Source organism: Gymnodraco acuticeps, unplaced genomic scaffold (assembly GCF_902827175.1).
Source record: "Gymnodraco acuticeps unplaced genomic scaffold, fGymAcu1.1, whole genome shotgun sequence".
NCBI classification, from domain to species: Eukaryota; Metazoa; Chordata; class Actinopteri; order Perciformes; family Bathydraconidae; genus Gymnodraco; species Gymnodraco acuticeps.
Window position 1 is genome coordinate 213468 of NW_022991386.1, and position 21410 is coordinate 234877.

General features: G+C 41.5%; 1 protein-coding gene across 1 annotated transcript in view; it reads right to left on the minus strand.

Moving 5' to 3' along the window:
- The window catches only part of LOC117563143 (membrane-associated guanylate kinase, WW and PDZ domain-containing protein 1), an 88191-nt gene that overhangs the window by 65409 nt on the left and 1372 nt on the right, over positions 1–21410 (minus strand). Inside the window, 1 exon segment of the mRNA XM_034241317.1 lies at positions 1374–1663. Coding sequence (XP_034097208.1) covers positions 1374–1663 — 290 coding nt within the window.

The following is a 21410-nucleotide window of genomic DNA, read 5'->3' on the forward strand; positions in this document are numbered from 1 at the left end:
AGTAGAGACACTACATACTGATATACACCTGAACATCAGCAAGAGAGGACTCTTTAACTAAACATACTAATGGCGCATTTCCACTGCAACGGGGTAGCCCCGTTTAAGCGTCCCTAAGCGTCCTCGCTCTGGCCTCGGGCTGCCTCGCTGGCCGTCCGAGGCCGTGGCGCATATTCATTACGGCCCCTACACACGGCGGCGTGCGTTGCCGCTTCAACGCTTCTGCCCATTCACTTTGAATGGGGTGACGTCACGATTCGCCGAACTGCATTGTGGGAGCAAAGCGTAGCTTCTCTCGCGGTGCTCGCTGCAAAATTAGAGCAATGTTCGACTTTTGCCGCCTCGACGGAGGCGTCAGCCAATCAAATCCCGCGTATGCAAATCTGACAGCACAAGCGCTAGCCAATCAAACCGCGTGTATGTTGGGAGAGCCAGACCGCAGTTATTTCCCATATGTCAAAAAATGGAGGAGGAAATTATCGTGGCGTTAGGGAATCACCCGGTACTATATGACCAGTCCCTCTTTACATACAGGGATACAAACCGGAGGAGCCAGGCATGGGGGGAGGTGGCAGAGACAGTGGGTGAAACTGGTAGGTTTTCGCCTGTTTGGGGAGTTTATATCCAGTGTACTTCGTTTGAATGGACAGCTAGCAAGCATAGACAGTATATTTAGCCAGCATGGATGTAGCATGAATGCTTTGCTTTGTATGTCCGGGGCGGGACATTCATGTGATTGGTTGTTGGTCGCGTTGTTCGTAAAAAATCCCCAAGCTTCAGACACGCCCACCGCCAAGCGGTAACGCACGCCGCGTGTAGGGGCCGTTACAGTTTAGGACCTGGGGTAGCAACGCAGTGTAGGCGGGGCGATCGGCTTTGTTTTTGTTCACATTTCGAGTTGTTCCGTCGAGCTCCCGCTGGATTTGATCATCCCCAATGAGATGTAGGAACGTCGTCACCTCCTCGGTCGACCACGGTGTGCTTTTCTTATTAGAAGTAGCCATTTTTGTAGCTCATCCGTTTACAAAATGCTGTTTATAAAAATGCTGCAAGCTTGCTTCAAAATATATATGCTAGGGATGAACTCGCGCGCGATCTTGTGACGATTCTCTCTGACCAATCAGCAGTCGAGAGCGTTGACGTCACTAGTTCAGCCCTGGCCCTGGTCTGATAGAACCACGATTTTATGGGGCCGGAAAAAGAGGGAAAAAGTACCCGCTAGCCGGTACTAGGCTATATGGAAAGGCCACCAAAAACTGGCCTGGCCGTTTGAGGACGGTTAAGGACGCTTAAACGGGGCTACCCGCTGCAGTGGAAATGCACCATTAGTTGCTTTCCTGCACTGAGTAAAGGATGCAAGTGATTCCTAATACCTGGAGCGGTGGTCTTGATCCTGATTGGATGAGGGCAGGAGTTTAGGACCCCACGGACGTCTCCTAAAGTCATCCCCAACACCGGCGTGCCCCCGATCTCCAGGATGACGTCTCCCACCGTGAGTCCTCCACCGGGCGCCAAGGTGACGAACGGGAACTCTCCGTAGTCTGCCCCTCCCCCGATGGAGACCCCCAGCTCCCCCGAGGACCCCAGCAGGGGCACGAAGCTGTCCAGCACCTTGGAGCGCCAGTGCAGCTTCTTCCCCGCCGTCTTAGACATGGCGAAGGAGCTGCGTGGGGAAATCAAACAAGAAGGAGCACAAGGTGTGAGACAGGAAGGTGTTGATTACAGAACAGGTGACACACTGGGTTTGAGATCCCCTTTGCACTCGCTTCCTGTCCGTCAGAGACTTTAAGATTCAAGGCTTTTATTGTCATTTGTGCATAGCTACAGTGTAGTTATGACAATGGACATCTTAGGTCACAGGCTCCTCCAACAGTGCAACACAATAAAACAGATAAAATAGTGTAAGTAAATAAAATAAAATATAATATAATAGAAAGTGCAGAAGTCTATAATAGTAATAGTAATTGGAATATTGATATGAGTTGCAAACAGATGGATGTTATGGATGTTCTTTCAAATGTTCAGGTGTTTAACAGTCTTATGGCTTGTGGGATGAAACTGTCCCTGAGTCTAAAATACTACTGATGGTGTTTAGAGACAAAATACATTTCTGATGTTCTGCAACTATCCTACTATCCTGTCCCAAGAGTTCAAACGAAACATGGACGGTAAATAAGCAAACTAAAAGCACCTGTTCTTGCATCAGCTTTGTAACAACATATTATGTAATTGCAATGATATATATTTGATATGTTAACACATGTTATCTCCATTGAGAAACCCCTGTTAGCTGTAAAGTATATTGCTTACCATGAAGATACGGGGGAAAAAAGAATCATGCAAGTACATTTAAACATGCCAAATAATGCAATTACTTGCCGTGTAATTGCATTGCTTGCAATTCATACTTTGAAATCAGGGCTGGGAATGTTTCTGTTGCCTTTTACTATACTTGTATTTTCAACCTGTCTTATTGAAGTTCATCAGGTTTCTAGTATTGTTTAATAATTCTCTTGGTTTTCTAATGGGTGTAATTGCAATGTCGTTTTTAAAGGTGTTTTTTTGGGGAGATTGAATTCTAATATTAGTCTATAGTCAGATAACATAATAATCTGTCTTCACTATAGGAAATATAACGAGTGAATTGAATCACATGTTTTACTTAAATATGTGGTGTAATGTGTTTTGGGACCATAACATAAAGTAACAACAGGATTGTACGGTTATGAATGCATAATAAGTTAGTTATGATGTAGTTAAAACAATATTGGATGATAGTCATTCTTTTTTTGTGTTTTGGACTGAAATAAATCATGGGTCAAAACTGACCCGCGAACACCATGAACGGTAACAGCTTTCCAACACAACACAAGGGTTAATGCTTTTAATATTTGTTATAATGCACTTTGAATGGCCTTACTGCTGAAAAATGAAACAAACTTAAAGCTTATTTAGAGTTATTTAAATTGTATTCTGCATAGACTATACCTGTACTCAGCATTTCTCCTGTTAACTGATCTATGTTTGGAAAAGTCAATGAATACATTGTAAAAACAAAAACAAATTAATGACATAACAAGAAGGAAGGTAGAACCCCTTGAAGGTTGTTCTGTTATTTAACCTTTATCAGTTGTCAATGTCTGAAGTCTGTGGAGCTGCAGGGTTCACAATTGGCTAGAAGTCATAAATAATTCCACATAATGGATGTTTACTCTGGCAGCTTTAAAAGTCAGCAACAACACATCACATGGGAACCGTTTAATTCTGTGTTGTGTGCAAACACGCAGCGGCACAGAACATGACTCTCCAACCAAGATGAATAAATTCCCTCATGCCTCGGCGCTCGCTGCACACTGACGCTGTGTTTTCGTAAACTGCCATGCACACACATTTCAGAATATTACATACATATTTTCAACGCTTGAATATTTTTTAAGCGTAAATCCAATCTCCAGAAGTTAAAAGCTAACGTTACGCTATAAGGAACTAGCACGGTCACATGACTTCACGTCACCGCTACGCTAAAGGCGGCTAATGTTGGTCGTTGTTTAGACACCAACTAGTGTATAGACAGATCAAAGCACAGAACAAGATACTTAAATACAACATCCAATGAAATTACTAACAATATTACATTACATTACATTTAGCTGACGCTTTTATCCAAAGCGACTTACAATAAGTACATTCGACCAGGAAGACACAACCTTGAAGAAAACAGAATCATATAAGTACATCAGGTTTCATAGAGCCAAACATTTCAAGTGCTACTCAACTGGCTTTAGATAAGCCAGTCCTTTATTAGTATATAAGTGCTTTGTTAATAGTTCTATCGCTCGAAGTGGAGTCGATCAATATCAATTATAACATTTTTGAATCACCGTCAAATGAATGTTGGCAAGACCAATTGCTCCTCATCTATGTATTTTGGGTCATGGGAAAAGGAGTCAAAGTCAGTGCATTAGAAAATATGCTGATACAAGAAAAACTTAAATACAGTAACGAAGTATTTGTACTTCACTACTTCCACCTCTGGGCCTAATAAAGCTGCTTCAAAGAGGGACAGACAGACAGGATATAACTCATCATTTGCAGCAGACTGGCACATCTGACAGGGATCCTCTTTACTGCTCAGCCAAAAAGAAGGGGTCCCTAATGGCTTTTTATAAACAGAGAGGGATAAATGAGGAAGAGGAAGGCAGGGAGTGGAGGGAGATTAGAGGATGAAACACAGAAATAGACTGTAACTAAATACAGATGGATTGTATGTGTTTTTGTCCCACACTCTGAGAGAAAAAGAGGGAGGAGGTCGGGTGCAGATGGAGAGGCGCCACACAGCCTGAGGTCGGCACAGGACTCACGACTTTGACCTTCAGCTCGGGCCATGAGTCAGAGTTTCACCGAGAATCCAAATAAACACAACTTCTATTTCAGTCTCGGGTAAAAACCAAGGGAAAGTCACTGTTGTTTTCACGTTGAATGAAACACAAACAACGGGATTTGGGAGTAGCGGAAAATATGAAATGGGATTACGTAATTAGGATACAAAAATGGGATTTCCTTACAGTTACAGAAAAAAGAAAATAAGTAATCAGATTGCAGGTATGTTCAAAGAAAATGGGGATTACAATGTACAATAGATTTTAAAATAGTGTGGTGCAGGAATGAGTGCTAAAACCCAGAAATTAGTCTGGTTTTTACCACTTCCTGTTCCCTTCCCGGTGTTTTTTCTGCATGTGTTTTTGGTTGTTAGCCTGAAATAAGGTCTGAGGTTAACACAAGCTAAAGAGATCCTAATGCTTTGTTCTATGACAACAAATACGTCAGTAAATACCCCACTGGTGGATTTAAAAACAGCGGTTGCTAACAAGTGTCTAAATGAGACGACAAACATCATCATATCTACATGTAGTTCCTTTATAGCTCAACATTAGCCGCCTTTAGCTTAGCGGTGGTGACGTGGAGTCATGTGACCGTGCTGTACTTCCTTTATAGCCCAACACTAGCCGCCTTTAGCTTAGCGGTGGTGACGTGAAGACATGTGACCGTGCTGTACTTCCTTTATAGCCCAACATTAGCCGCCTTTAGCTTAGCGGTGGTGACGTGGAGTCATGTGACCGTGCTGTAGTTCCTTTATAGCCCAACATTAGCCGCCTTTAGCTTAGCGGTGGTGACGTGGAGTCATGTGACCGTGCTGTACTTCCTTTATAGCCCAACATTAGCCGCCTTTAGCTTAGCGGTGGTGACGTGGAGTCATGTGACCGTGCTGTACTTCCTTTATAGCCCAACATTAGCCGCCTTTAGCTTAGCGGTGGTGACGTGGAGTCATGTGACCGTGCTGTACTTCCTTTATAGCCCAACATTAGCCGCCTTTAGCTTTAGCTGCTGAACAAAACGTGTAAGTATCATAAATGTTTGTTTGCCACAGAGATAATTTCCTGCCATATCTTGAAATCCAATGGAGAAATCACATTGACTTTTTGTCAAGCGAACCAGGAAGATGCTAACATCTGGGTCTGCCAGCAAAAATACTTCATCCCTGCTCTATAAAGAATGTTCTGATGTCTCAGGTAAAACCATAGATATTCTCCCAGTTCATCATCATGGCAAAGCCATGTTGGATAAACTACCTTCTTACATCTGCTCTCTGCTCTCTCGACGAATTGAAAGTAGCTATTGCCTGAGATCTCATGATGTGGTTTTATTAAATGTGCCAAGTGCTAGGACTGACTTAGGGAAAAAAGCTTTTAGATGCGCAGCTCCACTAACTTGGAACAGTCTGCAAAAGGAATGGAAACTGAGCAATTTGGTTCCACTAAATGTTTTTAAAGCACGGATAGACGCTATCCAATCGGAAACTGTTGGAACCTGTAAATGTCACTAGCTATGTAAACTGTAGTCGCTGTAAATATGCTGTATGATGTCCTTTTTGTTTTTCTGTTGTTTTCTGTTTTATATGTCTTCATGTGGAACCTACTTGCAGCAGATCAATGATCTCAATGGGATTCACCTGCTTAAATAAAGGTTTTAAATTCAATTAAATGAAATGGCCTCTGGTTCAAATAATGCTTTCACTGGGTGGAAATGTCTGTATGAAACAATATTAGTGTTTAATGCATACTGTGCTTTCCAGTTGTTTATATACTGTCACTATCCAAGGAGTCCACATCCAATTTAAAGGATCATTAACAGGTAAATGTTCGTTAATACTCATCTGTAATCCAGTACTTGAAATAGGTGTACTGCCTGAGTTTGGAGGACCCATTGGTTAATAATGAAAATAGTATGAGTGATCTTAATCTTCTGTATTAATTAAACTAAAACAGATAAGTAGTAAGACTACAACAAGTAGAGCCAGTGTATTTCCACCTGAAATTATGTGTATCACTTCACCCTTGCCAAACAACGCCCCCAACCACCCCCCCCAGCCCCCCCCCCCTCTGTGAAGCCTTCTGCAGCCTCACGGTCCACCTGCAGCAGTACAGCCTGCATGTGTGTCACGAGAATCACAAGCATCTTTCTCCATCCAATCTCACACAACAAACTCCCACGTGCATCCATCCATCCTGAACAACAGATTTATAAGCCATCTTTAAGTCTCTTCATGCTTTATCTAAACATTTCTCAGAATGATTAAAAGGCTAAAAATAAAACTCTGTCGGGGCGTATGTGTCTGCATGCAGGCGGAGTGTCGCCGAGCTGTTGTCTTGACCTCCTCGTGTGACTGCGCTTTAATGAGCCTCGGCCTGTCAGGTCCGCTCGTCCCGCCGCAGACACACCCCGACACACTCCGCTGCGGCTGGTGTTGATGCTCCACACACACTCTTCTCACTGTGTGCACTTAAACACAGTGCTACACTGCCGCCATTACGGCTGCACGGGGAGGTCAGAATGTGACAAAAGGGATCGAGTCAGACGTTACATTCAGTGGATTAATAAGTAATCGTAATTTGCAATGCATGCATTCTTAATGTAAAGTTACTCGGTGTTCAAACAGAGTGGTTTGAGAACAACACGTTGCTCTTCTATATTTCAAAGTGGCACTCAGGATGACCTTTTCTTACTAACTCGCACTGTTTTCAATTACAACATGACAGCCGTGCTAGCAGCTCTGTGACGCTGCACTAAGGCACTGGGATGTTTTGAGGTACGGTGCTAACAAGCTAACAGTGACAATGCTATCACCGTCTAATCTTAGCGCGTTGGCATGCTAACATTTGATTATTATCAATAGATAAATAGAGATATGGCAAATGGACATGTCATTAGTTCTCCAGGTTATTGGTCTCATTGTATTAGACAAATTAACGTTTTGACATAATGAATGTTGGAGCTATATATTGCTGTTTTTGTTTATTGTAAATGTACCTTTAATTTTTGTGTAATTAAAGTTAATTGAATGAGTTGTTTTATGCTTTTACTTTGAAGGCAGTTTTGGGCACTGGGTGATGTGGGCACCTGTAATTGGTTAATTAGTTAATTAGTTATATTTCTTGATGATTTGGGCTGGTTCAATGATGGTGCTGAATGAAAATCAAATGATCACCAAAGCTAAGATGATTAATCCTGAGGGAAACGTGAATTTCTGTTAGTTAGGTTGCAACTAACGACAATTTTCATTATCAATAAACTGTAATTATGTTAACAACGAACCATAATATTTGGGTATAAATATCAGAAAAAGGGGAAAATGTTTTGTTTTGTTTTGTTAGTCCAAACTCAACGACATTAACTTGAGTAAAATAAAGCATTTTCTGAAATGTCTTTTATTAAAAGTGACTTTATCAATTTTTTTAATAGTTTATCTGTCAATCGACCGATCAATAAGTCAACTAATTCAATGCTAACATGCTGATGTTGTGCAGGTACAATGTATACGTTGTTCACTACCTTAGTTTCAAATCTTAGCATGCTAACATTAGTTTACTATCCACAAACAGTGAAGCAGATGGGACAGTTTTGCAGGTATTTGGTCGTAAACAAGTTTGAGTTTGACCTGATGATGACGCTAGACGAAAGGAATTGCGATCCTGAGAGCGATATGACAATATGTTTTTGAGATATTTCACTAAAAACAACCTCATGGCGACAATATAGGAAAAAAAGGGATCATAAAATACAGTAGGATTCATCCTCTGGGAACCATGAACGCCTGGTGATAATTTCATGGAAAGCCTTAAAACAGTTGAGATATTTAAGACCGACTGACAACTAAAGCAGCTGATAAATCACTCCAGATGAATCATAAAGGGCCAGCAGTATAACTATATGTTCTAGAGAAGGACACAATATGGTCTCAAGGATACCTCGCCCTATAAAAAGAAGTCTCTCTTGAGATTTCTGACCTTTAGGTCGAGGAAGAGCTGACCAACACCTATCCTGTTTCACTGACTTCTCTGCAGTCTCAGTGTAATCTCAAACCACAGCAATGTGTCTATAGAGAGGCGAAGTCCCTCCCCTTCCGGGGGACCTCCATGGGACCTTATTTCGGAAAAAGTATGTATTGAAGTCAATGGGGAGAGAAAGATTATCTTTTGATCCCGTTTGAATTGTGCCACGAATTACACACATGATGTTTGTCAATTTAAAAGATGATTTTGCAAGTCAAAAAAATAAAAATAAAAAGTAACACTTTTTTGGTGTGAAACCGCTCAATGAACTACATCTCGCACCACACACCAAGACTGCCGTCACGTTGGAACATTTCACTTCTTTCTTTCAGAATGAGGCGGAAAGTATTAAACGAGGTGAAAATCACTTCAAGTCTGGGCACGTTGAGAGCTGCACATACACACAAGGGGAGTTAGTCGGTTCCGTGAGAGCCAGCATGCGGGACCGGATTCTGGGATTTGTAGTCTTTCTAGTTGCGTATTTTTCATAGTCTTATATTTCAACAGCTTTACGACAAACTGTGACTTTTTTAACATGGAGATTATTTTTTAAGATTGACAAACATCATATGTGGAATTTGTGGCACAATTCAAACGGAATCGAAAGATGATATCTCTCTCTCCATTGACTACAATACATAGTTTTTCAGAAATAAGGTCCCATGGACCGGAAGTAGATGGGCGTGACTTCACCTCTCTATATCAAAACACACATCCTGTTGACCTAAGGCTATTCTTAGGGGTTGTTTTTTAATTACTCACCCTATTTGTTTAGATTATGAGGCATAGAACAAATGCTTAAGGCTGTTATGAGTCGGTGTGCAGAATAAACAGCTGCGCCCTTTAGCCCTGACCTGCATAAAGACAGCTTGTATTATGCAGAGGACGCTTATTGTTCTTAGTTAATTCCCTATTACTTAATATGTTTTTGTAAATATTTGAATTTTTTTGTCTTTTAAGGACATTTTAATTCAACTCATCTTTATATACATATATTATTTATTTTAATTATTTATTTTATACTTTTCCAAACGGAGAAAACCCAATTCACCCTGGGATGAATACAGTTCTCTGATGGTGCTGATTAACCTGAATAATTCAAACTCAAAAGAGACAAACTGTTATTCCAGCTTCACCTTAACAAACGTAACACCCCGATTGTTTCACAGTAATAATAACACGAATAGTATAACAATAAGATTTCAGTTCATTAAATCCTTCCCAGTGATTACTCTAAAAAAGCTGCGGCTGTTTTCCCCCCCAGCATTAAATAAGCACTTATTTCAGGTTGGATCTCCGGGCTGTTCTTTTATTAAAGTTACACTGAGGAGCTTTGCCATGGAGCTCAATAATTTAAAGTCAACTTGAAGCGAGGAATCAAGGACGCGAGGGAATAGCACATGACATCGGGGCAGACAACATCCTGAAAGACCTTCAGGAGGAGAAGAAGAAGGAGGAAAAACACATCAATTAAGACGAGTTAATAATTGAATTGGTCCTGAAAGGCCAAGAAGAAAACAACAACAACAACTTGTCCTGACAGATTAAGCCGGCAGGGTGAAAAACCTCGGGAAATTAAGTTTGTGGCGAGAAACTTGAATTGATTCAGGCGATGAAGGAGATGTTTAAAATAGATATTAGAGAGGGAATTCATCTAACTTCCAAAGCAAACCAGTAAGTAAACGGTAAGGAGTGTCTATTGAATTTGGTATGAAATACATCCTGGAATTTCACTGGTATTCTAATTGAAAATTCACAAAATGCACGACTTTCCCCTTCATTTCAGCATCTCATCCCCCCCCCCCCCCCCCCCCCGTATCAGTACCATCAGAGGGCTGGATGGTGTGAGCGGTGACTGTCAGCCCGTGTGATTCTCTGTTCCTGATGTCTATCTGCACGCCGGCCCTAATCCCCATCAAACCGTCCCTCAGACGCCCATCGCTCTCTGACATAATCCGCTTTGACCAAAGCCAAACTTCTGCAACGACGGGAAACTTTTCACACCATCAGCTTCTGCCGTGGTCTGAATCCACTCTCAGGTTGAGGTTTCATAACCACTATTACCTTAACCTGACTACAGAACATCATACTGTAGAGTTAAAGAGTCCTCTCCTGCTGATGTTCAGGTGTATATCAGTATGTAGTGTCTCTACTTTAAAGAGTCCTCTCCTGCTGATGTTCAGGTTCATATCAGTATGTAGTGTCTCTACTTTAAAGAGTCCTCTCCTGCTGATGTTCAGGTGTATATCAGTATGTAGTGTCTCTACTTTAAAGAGTCCTCTCCTGCTGATGTTCAGGTGTATATCAGTATGTAGTGTCTCTACTTTAAAGAGTCCTCTCCTGCTGATGTTCAGGTGTATATCAGTATGTAGTGTCTCTACTTTAAAGAGTCCTCTCCTGCTGATGTTCAGGTGTATATCAGTATGTAGTGTCTCTACTTTAAAGAGTCCTCTCCTGCTGATGTTCAGGTGTATATCAGTATGTAGTGCCTCTACTTTAAAGAGTCCTCTCCTGCTGATGTTCAGGTGTATATCAGTATGTAGTGTCTCTACTTTAAAGAGTCCTCTCCTGCTGATGTTCAGGTGTATATCAGTATGTAGTGCCTCTACTTTAAAGAGTCCTCTCCTGCTGATGTTCAGGTGTATATCAGTATGTAGTGTCTCTACTTTAAAGAGTCCTCTCCTGCTGATGTTCAGGTGTATATCAGTATGTAGTGTCTCTACTTTAAAGAGTCCTCTCCTGCTGATGTTCAGGTGTATATCAGTATGTAGTGTCTCTACTTTAAAGAGTCCTCTCCTGCTGATGTTCAGGTGTATATCAGTATGTAGTGCCTCTACTTTAAAGAGTCCTCTCCTGCTGATGTTCAGGTGTATATCAGTATGTAGTGTCTCTACTTTAAAGAGTCCTCTCCTGCTGATGTTCAGGTGTATATCAGTATGTAGTGTCTCTACTTTAAAGAGTCCTCTCCTGCTGATGCTCAGGTGTATATCAGTATGTAGTGTCTCTACTTTAAAGAGTCCTCTCCTGCTGATGTTCAGGTGTATATCAGTCTGTAGTGTCTCTACTTTAAAGAGTCCTCTCCTGCTGATGTTCAGGTGCATATCAGTATGTAGTGTCTCTACTTTAAAGAGTCCTCTCCTGCTGATGTTCAGATGTATATCAGTATGTAGTGTCTCTACTTTAAAGAGTCCTCTCCTGCTGATGTTCAGGTGTATATCAGTATGTAGTGTCTCTTCATGTCTCCATGCTTTAATGTTCAAAAAGCTCTTTATTTTTCTCATACTGCCTGTGCTGCAGCACCTCTTTTCACCCTCTGTCTGAAACCAGAGCCCAGTCTGCTCCGATTGGTTAGCTGGCCGGCTCGGTTGTGATTGGTCAACCGCTAAAATATGTCCCGCCCCTTAGACTATCACGTACAATGTGTTGGAGTGAATATAATATATTGTTGAAAGTGTTAAACATACAAGCACTTTTTTTATAAGATGTAAATCCTCAATAAGCCCTGTATTTATGATCTGCGTTAAGTGATCACGATCAGTAGTTTCCATGTTTGGCTGTGCGGTGGGTTACTTTAAATGTCATAAGGAATTGTGGGACAGCATGTTCTCCTTTCATTTTCTAAAGGATTGTCCCGTGTAAGCTAAAGGAGATTATAAAGGAAGTATTGAAGCTCTTTTCATGGCTGACGTTTAGAGACTTCTGGGTCATTTCCCTCCGTTAGAAACCTTGCTGTTGAACCACAACTTTGAGTCTGATGTTCTCTCAATGTGCATGTCAGAGAGCAGCTTCCCTGCACATGAGCCATAGAGCGGCTTCACACTCATAAAAGCTTCTGTTGGTTTGATCTGTCAGAGCCACGCTCGCTCTGTTTCCGCTCTAAATGAGATCTATGATAATGAAATGATCCTGCTCAATTAGCTCAGCTACGATGAGCTGGATATACGTGAGCGTGTTTGATATGTTCTGCATGCTCGCTGCTAGCTCGAGATGAATTGTTGTTCTGCCTAAATGTGAGTTTTGCAGAATATTGATGCTCTGGCTGTTTGTTTTGTCAGCCTGAATGTGAGCGGCATGCTAACGTCTCTGTGGTGGATAAACAGCTGCAGAGGGATCTTTATAAGTCTGAGTGAGCCAGAGCAAAGTCGGCATGACTGATGCTGATATAATAAAGTGACCGTGCACTGCATACCCAGAGGTAAGCTTTAACCTTCCTGTTGTCTTCGGGTCAGATCTGACCGATTTACTACTTTCATCAATCATAACTTTTTAGTTTTACATTCGATTGCATTAAGGCTTCATGATATCCTTCACAGTAGACATTTGAACATATCAAATTGCTGATCACCACTTTCATTGCATTTTGGATGATTTAGTCAACTTTGAAACACCCATGGTGTTCCCGCTCAAACATGACCGCCATAAAGGAAAGGAATTAGTAACCATCCGGATCAGATAAAACACACACACACACAAACACCCACCCACACACAGACACACACACACTCTAGATGTGTCCCCCCCCCCTTATGTGCCCATCCCCCCATGTGAATCACACCTGACACACACACACACAACAATTTGACACATTTCCCGCTCTTATGTGCCCATCCCCCCACATGAATCACACCTGGCACACGCAATACATATTCAGTGTCTGTTCTTTGTATATGTACTGCAGTTGTTCATGTACACCAGTAGTCTGATACAATATGAACAGTTTGAAAGGGTGTTAAATGACATTTGGTGATTAATGGTTTTTGTGTTAATGTAATAGCAGTTAAAACAGGACTGGTCAAATTTGACCCCGAACACCAAAGTAAGGGGGGGGGGGGGGAACGAACACAATAGGAGGGGTAAGAGAGCAACTGTCAATACACAGTGTGAATAACACTACAGCGGAAAGCTTTTTTTTACTAATTGCTCCTTAGTTCATCCACAGAATATTATTAGGAAGTCATTATTATCATTCATTAAGGAAATAATACCAAATGTCTGTTCTTTCTTGATGTCATTATAATTTGAATTAGAGCTGCTACTTTTGATAATTTTCAATAAAATGAATGCTGCTGATTAGGATTTTAGTTATTCAATTTATTGTTAAGTCTATAAGTTATCATTACAACTTCTGAGAGATAAATGTGATGTTTTTATAGTCCAAAAGCAAAGACATTGAATTAAATATTATTCATGAAATCCTATATTTGACCGGCTGAAACCTGAAGCTGTTTGGCATCTGAACTTGAAACCATTTATTGATTGTTGATAAAGATGCAGCCCAAAATAGTAAAATGAATATTAATTTAAAGAGTTATTGGTGAACGATTTATGACACACATGTATTCATTTGTGGATTGTGTTTAAATAGTTATAATTAGTAACATTTGAGACATTGAGAAAGAAGTCCATTGTGAGTTTTTAAAACAAAAAAAGTAATTATTACTTTCATTATGTTCTAGATAAAAACACGATTGTTTTTCCTCTTAATTGACTCAGAGATTGGTCGTGTCATTGCAGATCTTCAAATGTCTGATTTGGTTTGACCAACAGCCCAAGATTATTAAGCAACTTTTATTGCAACTTGTACAAAAGGTGCAAGTGCTTTACTTGAGAACCTGAGGGTCGCTGGCTCACGTGCCGGAGCAGACTAAGTACGGAGGGGGGACTGGTACGTAAAAAGTTGCTGGTTCACCACCAGTAAGTTGCCCTGGAGCAAGGCACTGGACCCCCACACTGCTCTCCAGCCATATAATAGCTGCGGGTCCACATACTAAGATGGGGTGAATGCAGAATCTGTGTGACAAGTAAGAGAGGAATCAATTTGAAAAATCAATTTTAATATAAATTAGTAAAGTCCAAGATATCAAAGAAAACCATAGAATTCCCACAACTAAGTGGAACCAGTGAGTGTTGCCTGAAAAATTCATTAAAACGATTAATTAATGATCAAAATAGCTGCAGATAAATGCACTATTCATCTTACTGTATATCCAATTGGACATCATCACACTTTCAAGCCTTTCCACCAATGGATCATAAATCAAATTGCATAATGAAGATGTTGTAGTGGTCACTGAGCTCCTCTCCTCTCTGACCTGGAGTGCGGCACACTGCTCATAATCTTCCAGCATCCTCCTGGATGGAGCTGGAGGTCAGACAAGAGAGGCATCTTAAATAACCGCTGACCTTATACTCATCTGGACCAGAGAGCGGGAAAATGCACAGGAAGCTGCTCCGACTCCTGCGTCTTATCTGACATCTGTGACATCTGTGACCCTCTCCCGCCAAACAGTGACACCAAACAAACACCACAAAGCCCCCGATGCTCCCTCACTTCCAAATCTAGGGCAACACAAAACACACAGCAGCGGCAGATTTAAAAATAAAAGATTAAATGCTTGGGAGGGGAAAAAGAACTGAAAATGTGTCCCTCAGTCATGTGGAGTAACACACAGAGAAACAATTCTCTCTGAATCTAAAACTCGGCAAGCCATCGATAAACCCACAATCTAGCTTTTAAAGCTGCTCTTGTTTTACATACAGAGACTTAGTGTAAGATTAAAATATGGTTGAGCATTGAATTGGACACACACATACACGCACAAACACACACACACACACACACACACACACACACACACACACACACACACACACACACACACACACACACACACACACACAAAAGTCAAGATGATTGTCTTTTAAAATTCTCAATCGATTCACAACTCACAAAAATGTTATGTGCTATAAAAGTGGCTAGATATTGCTGCTAATGGACTAACAATGCACACCAGGTCAAAGCCGTATCAAACAAGAACACATTTACACAAAGTGTGAGTTCATGTTTTCCCGTGCACAATTTATTGTTTGAATCTGCAAGTATGTGTGTACGTTTGTAAGGCTCTTGTGTACATACAAAGGGACTTAGTGTAATATTAAAAACATTGTTGAGCACACACAGACACACATACACACACACACAAACAGACACACACACACACACACAAACAGACACACACACACACTCACAAACAGACACACATACACACACAAACAGACACACACACACACAACCTGTTGACCATGCACTAAAGCAACAATATCACAATATTTATTTATGTTGTTTTAATAAAAGAAGATGGATAGTTTGGTTCAAGACAAAACTGTGCTTGATTATTGCAACAGAAAGCTTTTAATCAAGAACTGATTTTGAATTGGGAAACGTTTTCTAATCTCAAAACATTTCAACATTTTTACTCCCTTAAAAGGTCTCCTATTACGCTATCTTTAGGCACATATTATGGGTTTCAGATATATAAAAAAAAATATAAAAAACATGTCATGATGTGTTTTGCTCAAAATATCAAACAGATCATGCATTTTAGAAATCCCTCATATCCCTCTGTTTCAGCCCTGTTAGAGAAACCCCTCCTTAAAAAAAAATGAGGAGGGGGAGCTAATGCCTGATCAGAATTATACAAGATACTCAGCTAAATGCTCCCGTGATTAAACGCCATCATGTTCCAAACCACATCAAGGATTATCTCTGAAACAGTATGGAGCTCAAAGGCTTTCACTCTTGCCGGTTATACCACAAGGTGAGTTCCTTTTTACTTCCTGCTTCTTCACACACATGCTCTCCAGTACAGGTTAGCTCTGAGTGTTAGCGATGCTAATGTAAACACCGACCATATTACGTCCAAAACAGTCGGGCATTGTTTCTGATAGCAACGTTTCTGATTGGGCCGTGGGTCCACATTTCAGATATTACGTCGTATCGGACGCAAATCTGGATCAGCTCCGTTGTTCCCCGTTTTTAGAGATTTGGGTACGGAGGAAAAGAGAGAGGGTTTTATTTTCTGACGCTGCGTGAGTTCCCTGACACACCGGGGACACATGTTTATGTATAAAATAAATATTTTTGCATGATAGGTCCGCTTTTAGGGCATCACTGCTCACATGACCTTAATTGAGATGTGATCTTGAATCAAAAATCACATCAAGATACCGAAGGCTTTGCACACTTTAACACACACACACACACACACACACACACACACACACACACACACACACACACACACACACACACACACACACACACACACACACACACACACACACACACACACACACACACACCTGGCAGGATCACAGGCTGAGGCATGCTCCCTTTGGGGAAACTGGATCTTCTAACGTCATAGGATCAAGGTCAGAGCTAGGGCATGTTGTGTACACACGGCTCTGCTTGATAACACAACTGTATCACAACAGGTCTTCTCACAGTTAACTGTCAGGAGGCATTACACCTGATCTGAGACCAGCTCTCTCCAGGAACACAGAGCAGTTTAAGTGAACAGCTTCTCAGGGATGACGGATATGAGAGACAGAAATGGAGTTAATAAAGCCGGCGGCAGCTTGGGGGGAAAATGGAATATTGTTTTGTATAATTCACACAGAGGAGGGAGCTTATGAAAGAAACCATAATAACAAAATGATTAATTCATGAGGGAAGGTTAACTTCGCTGTAATGAGCATTTTTGTGAGGTCGCAGCTTTGTAACCTAAGCAGGCCTTCAAGTGTGTGTGTGAGAGATACTGCTGATTCAGTAGGGAGGTGAAGGTGACCCCCGCCTGCCTGTCTCACCACCTGATATTGATCCCAGTTGTGCACCTCAGATCTGACTCAAGGATACATGGATTCACCGCCTTCTTGACATTTCAAATATGGCAGCGTGTAAACTATAACTCCACACACTATCATTGATTGGTTATTGATTTGCTCCCTCAGTCAGAGTCTAACCACTTAACCGACGACCCAAATGTAATCTGGATGAATCGAGGCTGGGACACGGGCGCGGCTCCAGCTAGGAATGTTGTCACGACTAAAACTTCTATCACGAGATATTCAGGCGGGAGTAACCGGATTACATGTGATGGGTAATCAAGACACAAAAAAGGTAACTGTATTCCCTAATACTTACAAGAAACAAGACAGATTACTGTAACATTTCCACAAGATTACAAACAGGATTACAATGTTACTAAAAAACAAAAACTGGTTTATTTGTCGTTTTTTTTAAGGAAGTGCTTTTCTTTCAAGGTTTTCCCTTTCCCGTAGTGTATAGTTTCCTTTGTTTACATCAGGAACAAAGTGACATCACTATGTAAAACTCGCGCTTCTATTGGCTAAGGGGACGGACATCTCTTACTCATCTTACTTCTCCCTTCTCTCTGTCTCTACCTGTGTACTCTCATGTTCCGATTAACCCAGCTTCCCCAAATGTCTTTCTTTTTGGTGTCTATATACGCCGGGATCCGGAGTCATGGATGATCCTGCGGTCCTGTGTCCTGGATCGCGAGCCCTGGATCTTGAGTCGTGGCTGTGGTCCTGGATCATAGGTCCTGGATGGATATCCTCGTGGATTCATCTTCCTATTATACACACGTGCATTTCCAAACATTTGGACCACCTATGTTGCAAATGTATTATCTTTTCAATTTACACACGGCATCTATTGCACGTCTGTCCGTCCTGGGAGAAGGATCCCTCCTCTGTTGCTCTCCCTGAGGTTTCTCCCATTTTTCCCTTTAAACTGTGGGTTTTCTCTGGAAGTTTTTCCTTGTACGATGTGAGGGTCTAAGGACAGAGGGTGTCGTATTGTCATACTGATATTCTGTACACACTGTGAAGTCCACTGAGACAAATGTAACATTTGTGATATTGGGCTATATAAATAAACATTAATTGATTGATTGATTGACATCTTTAAGCGGTTGACCAATCACATGCATTTGATATTGAAGTAATACAAAGTAAATCAGGTTACAATACTTGTATATGTTGATACTCAAATCAGGTTACTGATTACACTGTTTTACATGTAGTAACTGTGCTAGAATACATTTTTAAAGTTACCCTCCCAACCCTGTGTACATGTAATGTATCTCAATAACAATATTTTATGCTCTACTTCAATATTTAAATATATGACACAATCACACATTTAAGTCTTTAAGCATAACAGTTTCAAGGGGGAAATAATAGAAACAGTTCCAGCCTCATGGTTGTATGCCTCTGAAAAGCAGTATAAATGCAGCTTTATCCATCATATGCACCGCGCTGTACCTTCTGTGCATACTTGACAAATGAAGCTTCTGAATCTTTAAATGTACGTCTCAAATATCATCACTTCATCATTTTGTCCTACGAGACATTTGTGTGAATTAATTGACAAAAATGTCATTAACTTATGAGTCAATAAGTTATGGGCCGTTTGGCGAGGTCACAGTGACCTTTGACCACTCAATTAGTGACACTTCATCCTTTTGTCCAAGTGAAAGAGAAATTCCCTGCAGGCGTTCCCGGGAATACGACGGATGTGAGGTTGCAGTGACATTTACCTTTGACATCTATTTATCCAACTGCCCCCACGGGGATCAATGGAGTATTTATGATTCTGATTTTACCTCCAACATTTTAACAGTTCATCATTGAGTCCAAATGGACGTAGGTACCACATTTGAATATATTTCCTTCCAGGCATTCCCTAAGTATTCCGAGATGGACCGATTTAAAATTCAAAAACATAATGACTCTGGTGCTGTCACCAGAATGGAGACATTAAAAGGTATATTCATTTCCAGCTATACACACACTATGTCAACATGTATGCACACCAATACGAAGTGATCAGATCAAGACATTAGTTTGATTTAACTAAGTTAGAGCAGATCATCTCTGGTCAATGTTTTTTTAAATATGGTTTTGGTTATTAAATGGAAATAAGGTCTAAAGTTAACACAAACTGAAGAGATGTTCTACGACGTCAGTAAATAACCCACTGGTGAATTTAATAACGGCGGTTGATAACAAGTGTCTAAATGAGACGACTAAATGTCATCACGCCCAACATTAGCCTCCTTTAGAAAGAAATGTTAAATTAATAAAGTATGTCTTCTTCTTCTTCTTCTTCTTCTTCTTCTTCTTCTTCTTCTTCTTCTTCTTCTTCTTCTTCTTCTTCTTCTTCTTCTTCTTCTTCTTCTTCTTCTTCTTCTTCTTCTTCTTCTTTAGTGCTGTAGTTCCTTTATATCCCAACATTAGCCGCCTTTAGCTTAGCGGTGGTGACGTGAAGTCATGTGACCGTGCTGTAGTTCCTTTATAGCCCAACATTAGCCGCCTTTAGCTTAGCGGTGGTGACGTGAAGTCATGTGACCGTGCTGTAGTTCCTTTATAGCCCAACATTAGCCGCCATTAGCTTAGCGGTGGTGATGTGAAGTCATGTGACCGTGCTGTAGTTCCTTTATAGCCCAACATTAGCCGCCTTTAGCTTAGCGTGGTGACGTGAAGTCATGTGACCATGCTGTAGTTCCTTTATAGCCCAACATTAGCCGCCTTTAGCTTAGCGGTGGTGACGTGAAGTCATGTGACCGTGCTGTAGTTCCTTTATAGCCCAACATTAGCCGCCTTTAGCTTAGCGGTGGTGACGTGAAGTCATGTGACCGTGCTGTAGTTCCTTTATAGCCCAATATTAGCCACCTTTAGCTTAGCGGTGGTGACGTGAAGTCATGTGACCGTGCTGTAGTTCCTTTATAGCCCAACATTAGCCGCCTTTAGCTTAGCGGTGGTGACGTGAAGTCATGTGACCGTGCTGTAGTTCCTTTATAGCCCAACATTAGCCACCTTTAGCTTAGCGGTGGTGACGTGAAGTCATGTGACCGTGCTGTAGTTCCTTTATAGCCCAACATTAGCCACCTTTAGCTTAGCGGTGGTGACGTGAAGTCATGTGACCGTGCTGTAGTTCCTTTATAGCCCAACATTAGCCGCCTTTAGCTTAGTGGTGGTGACGTGAAGTCATGTGACCGTGCTGTAGTTCCTTTATAGCCCAACATTAGCCGCCTTTAGCTTAGCGGTGGTGACGTGAAGTCATGTGACCGTGCTGTAGTTCCTTTATAGCCCAACATTAGCCGCCTTTAGCTTAGCGGTGGTGACGTGAAGTCATGTGACCGTGCTGTAGTTCCTTTATAGCCCAACATTAGCCGCCTTTAGCTTAGCGGTGGTGACGTGAAGTCATGTGACCGTGCTGTAGTTCCTTTATAGCCCAACATTAGCCGCCTTTAGCTTAGTGGTGGTGACGTGAAGTCATGTGACCGTGCTGTAGTTCCTTATAGCCCAACATTAGCCACCTTTAGCTTAGCGGTGGTGACGTGAAGTCATGTGACCGTGCTTTAGTTCCTTTATAGCCCAACATTAGCCGCCTTTAGCTTAGTGGTGGTGACGTGAAGTCATGTGACCGTGCTGTAGTTCCTTTATAGCCCAACATTAGCCACCTTTAGCTTAGCGGTGGTGACGTGAAGTCATGTGACCGTGCTTTAGTTCCATAGCCTAACGTTAGCTTTTTACTTTAGAAATCATAAAGTTGAGTTAATAGGTGGAGATTATCCTGCTGAACAAAGCGTGTAAATATGATACACGTTTGTTTGACACAGATCTTAATCCAAAAGCCAATGGAAAAAACCCATTGGCTTTTTGTGGAGGGAGCCCTTGCAATGCTTCCTTCAGGGTCAGCCTTCAGAAATATCATTGCATCTCAAGAATACACGATTCCTCATGATATAATTCCATGAAAAGTTGATGATTAAACATATTGAATTATCGCACATCCCCAGTTGTTGCTGATCCCAGACTCCACATGAACTGTGGAACTAAGAATAGACCACGCTACAACTGCAGAATGCAAATGCAGTGGCTGGGAGCAAAGGTTTGGACCACAGATGGGCGCCGGCAGCCCCGTCAAGGGTAAACTGCCAAGCACACACACACACACACACACACACACACACACACACACACACACACACACACACACACACACACACACACACACACACACACACACACACACACACACACACACACACACACACACACACACACACACACACACACACACACACACACATACACACACACACACACACACACAGAACCACACATACAGAACCACACACACACTTAGTT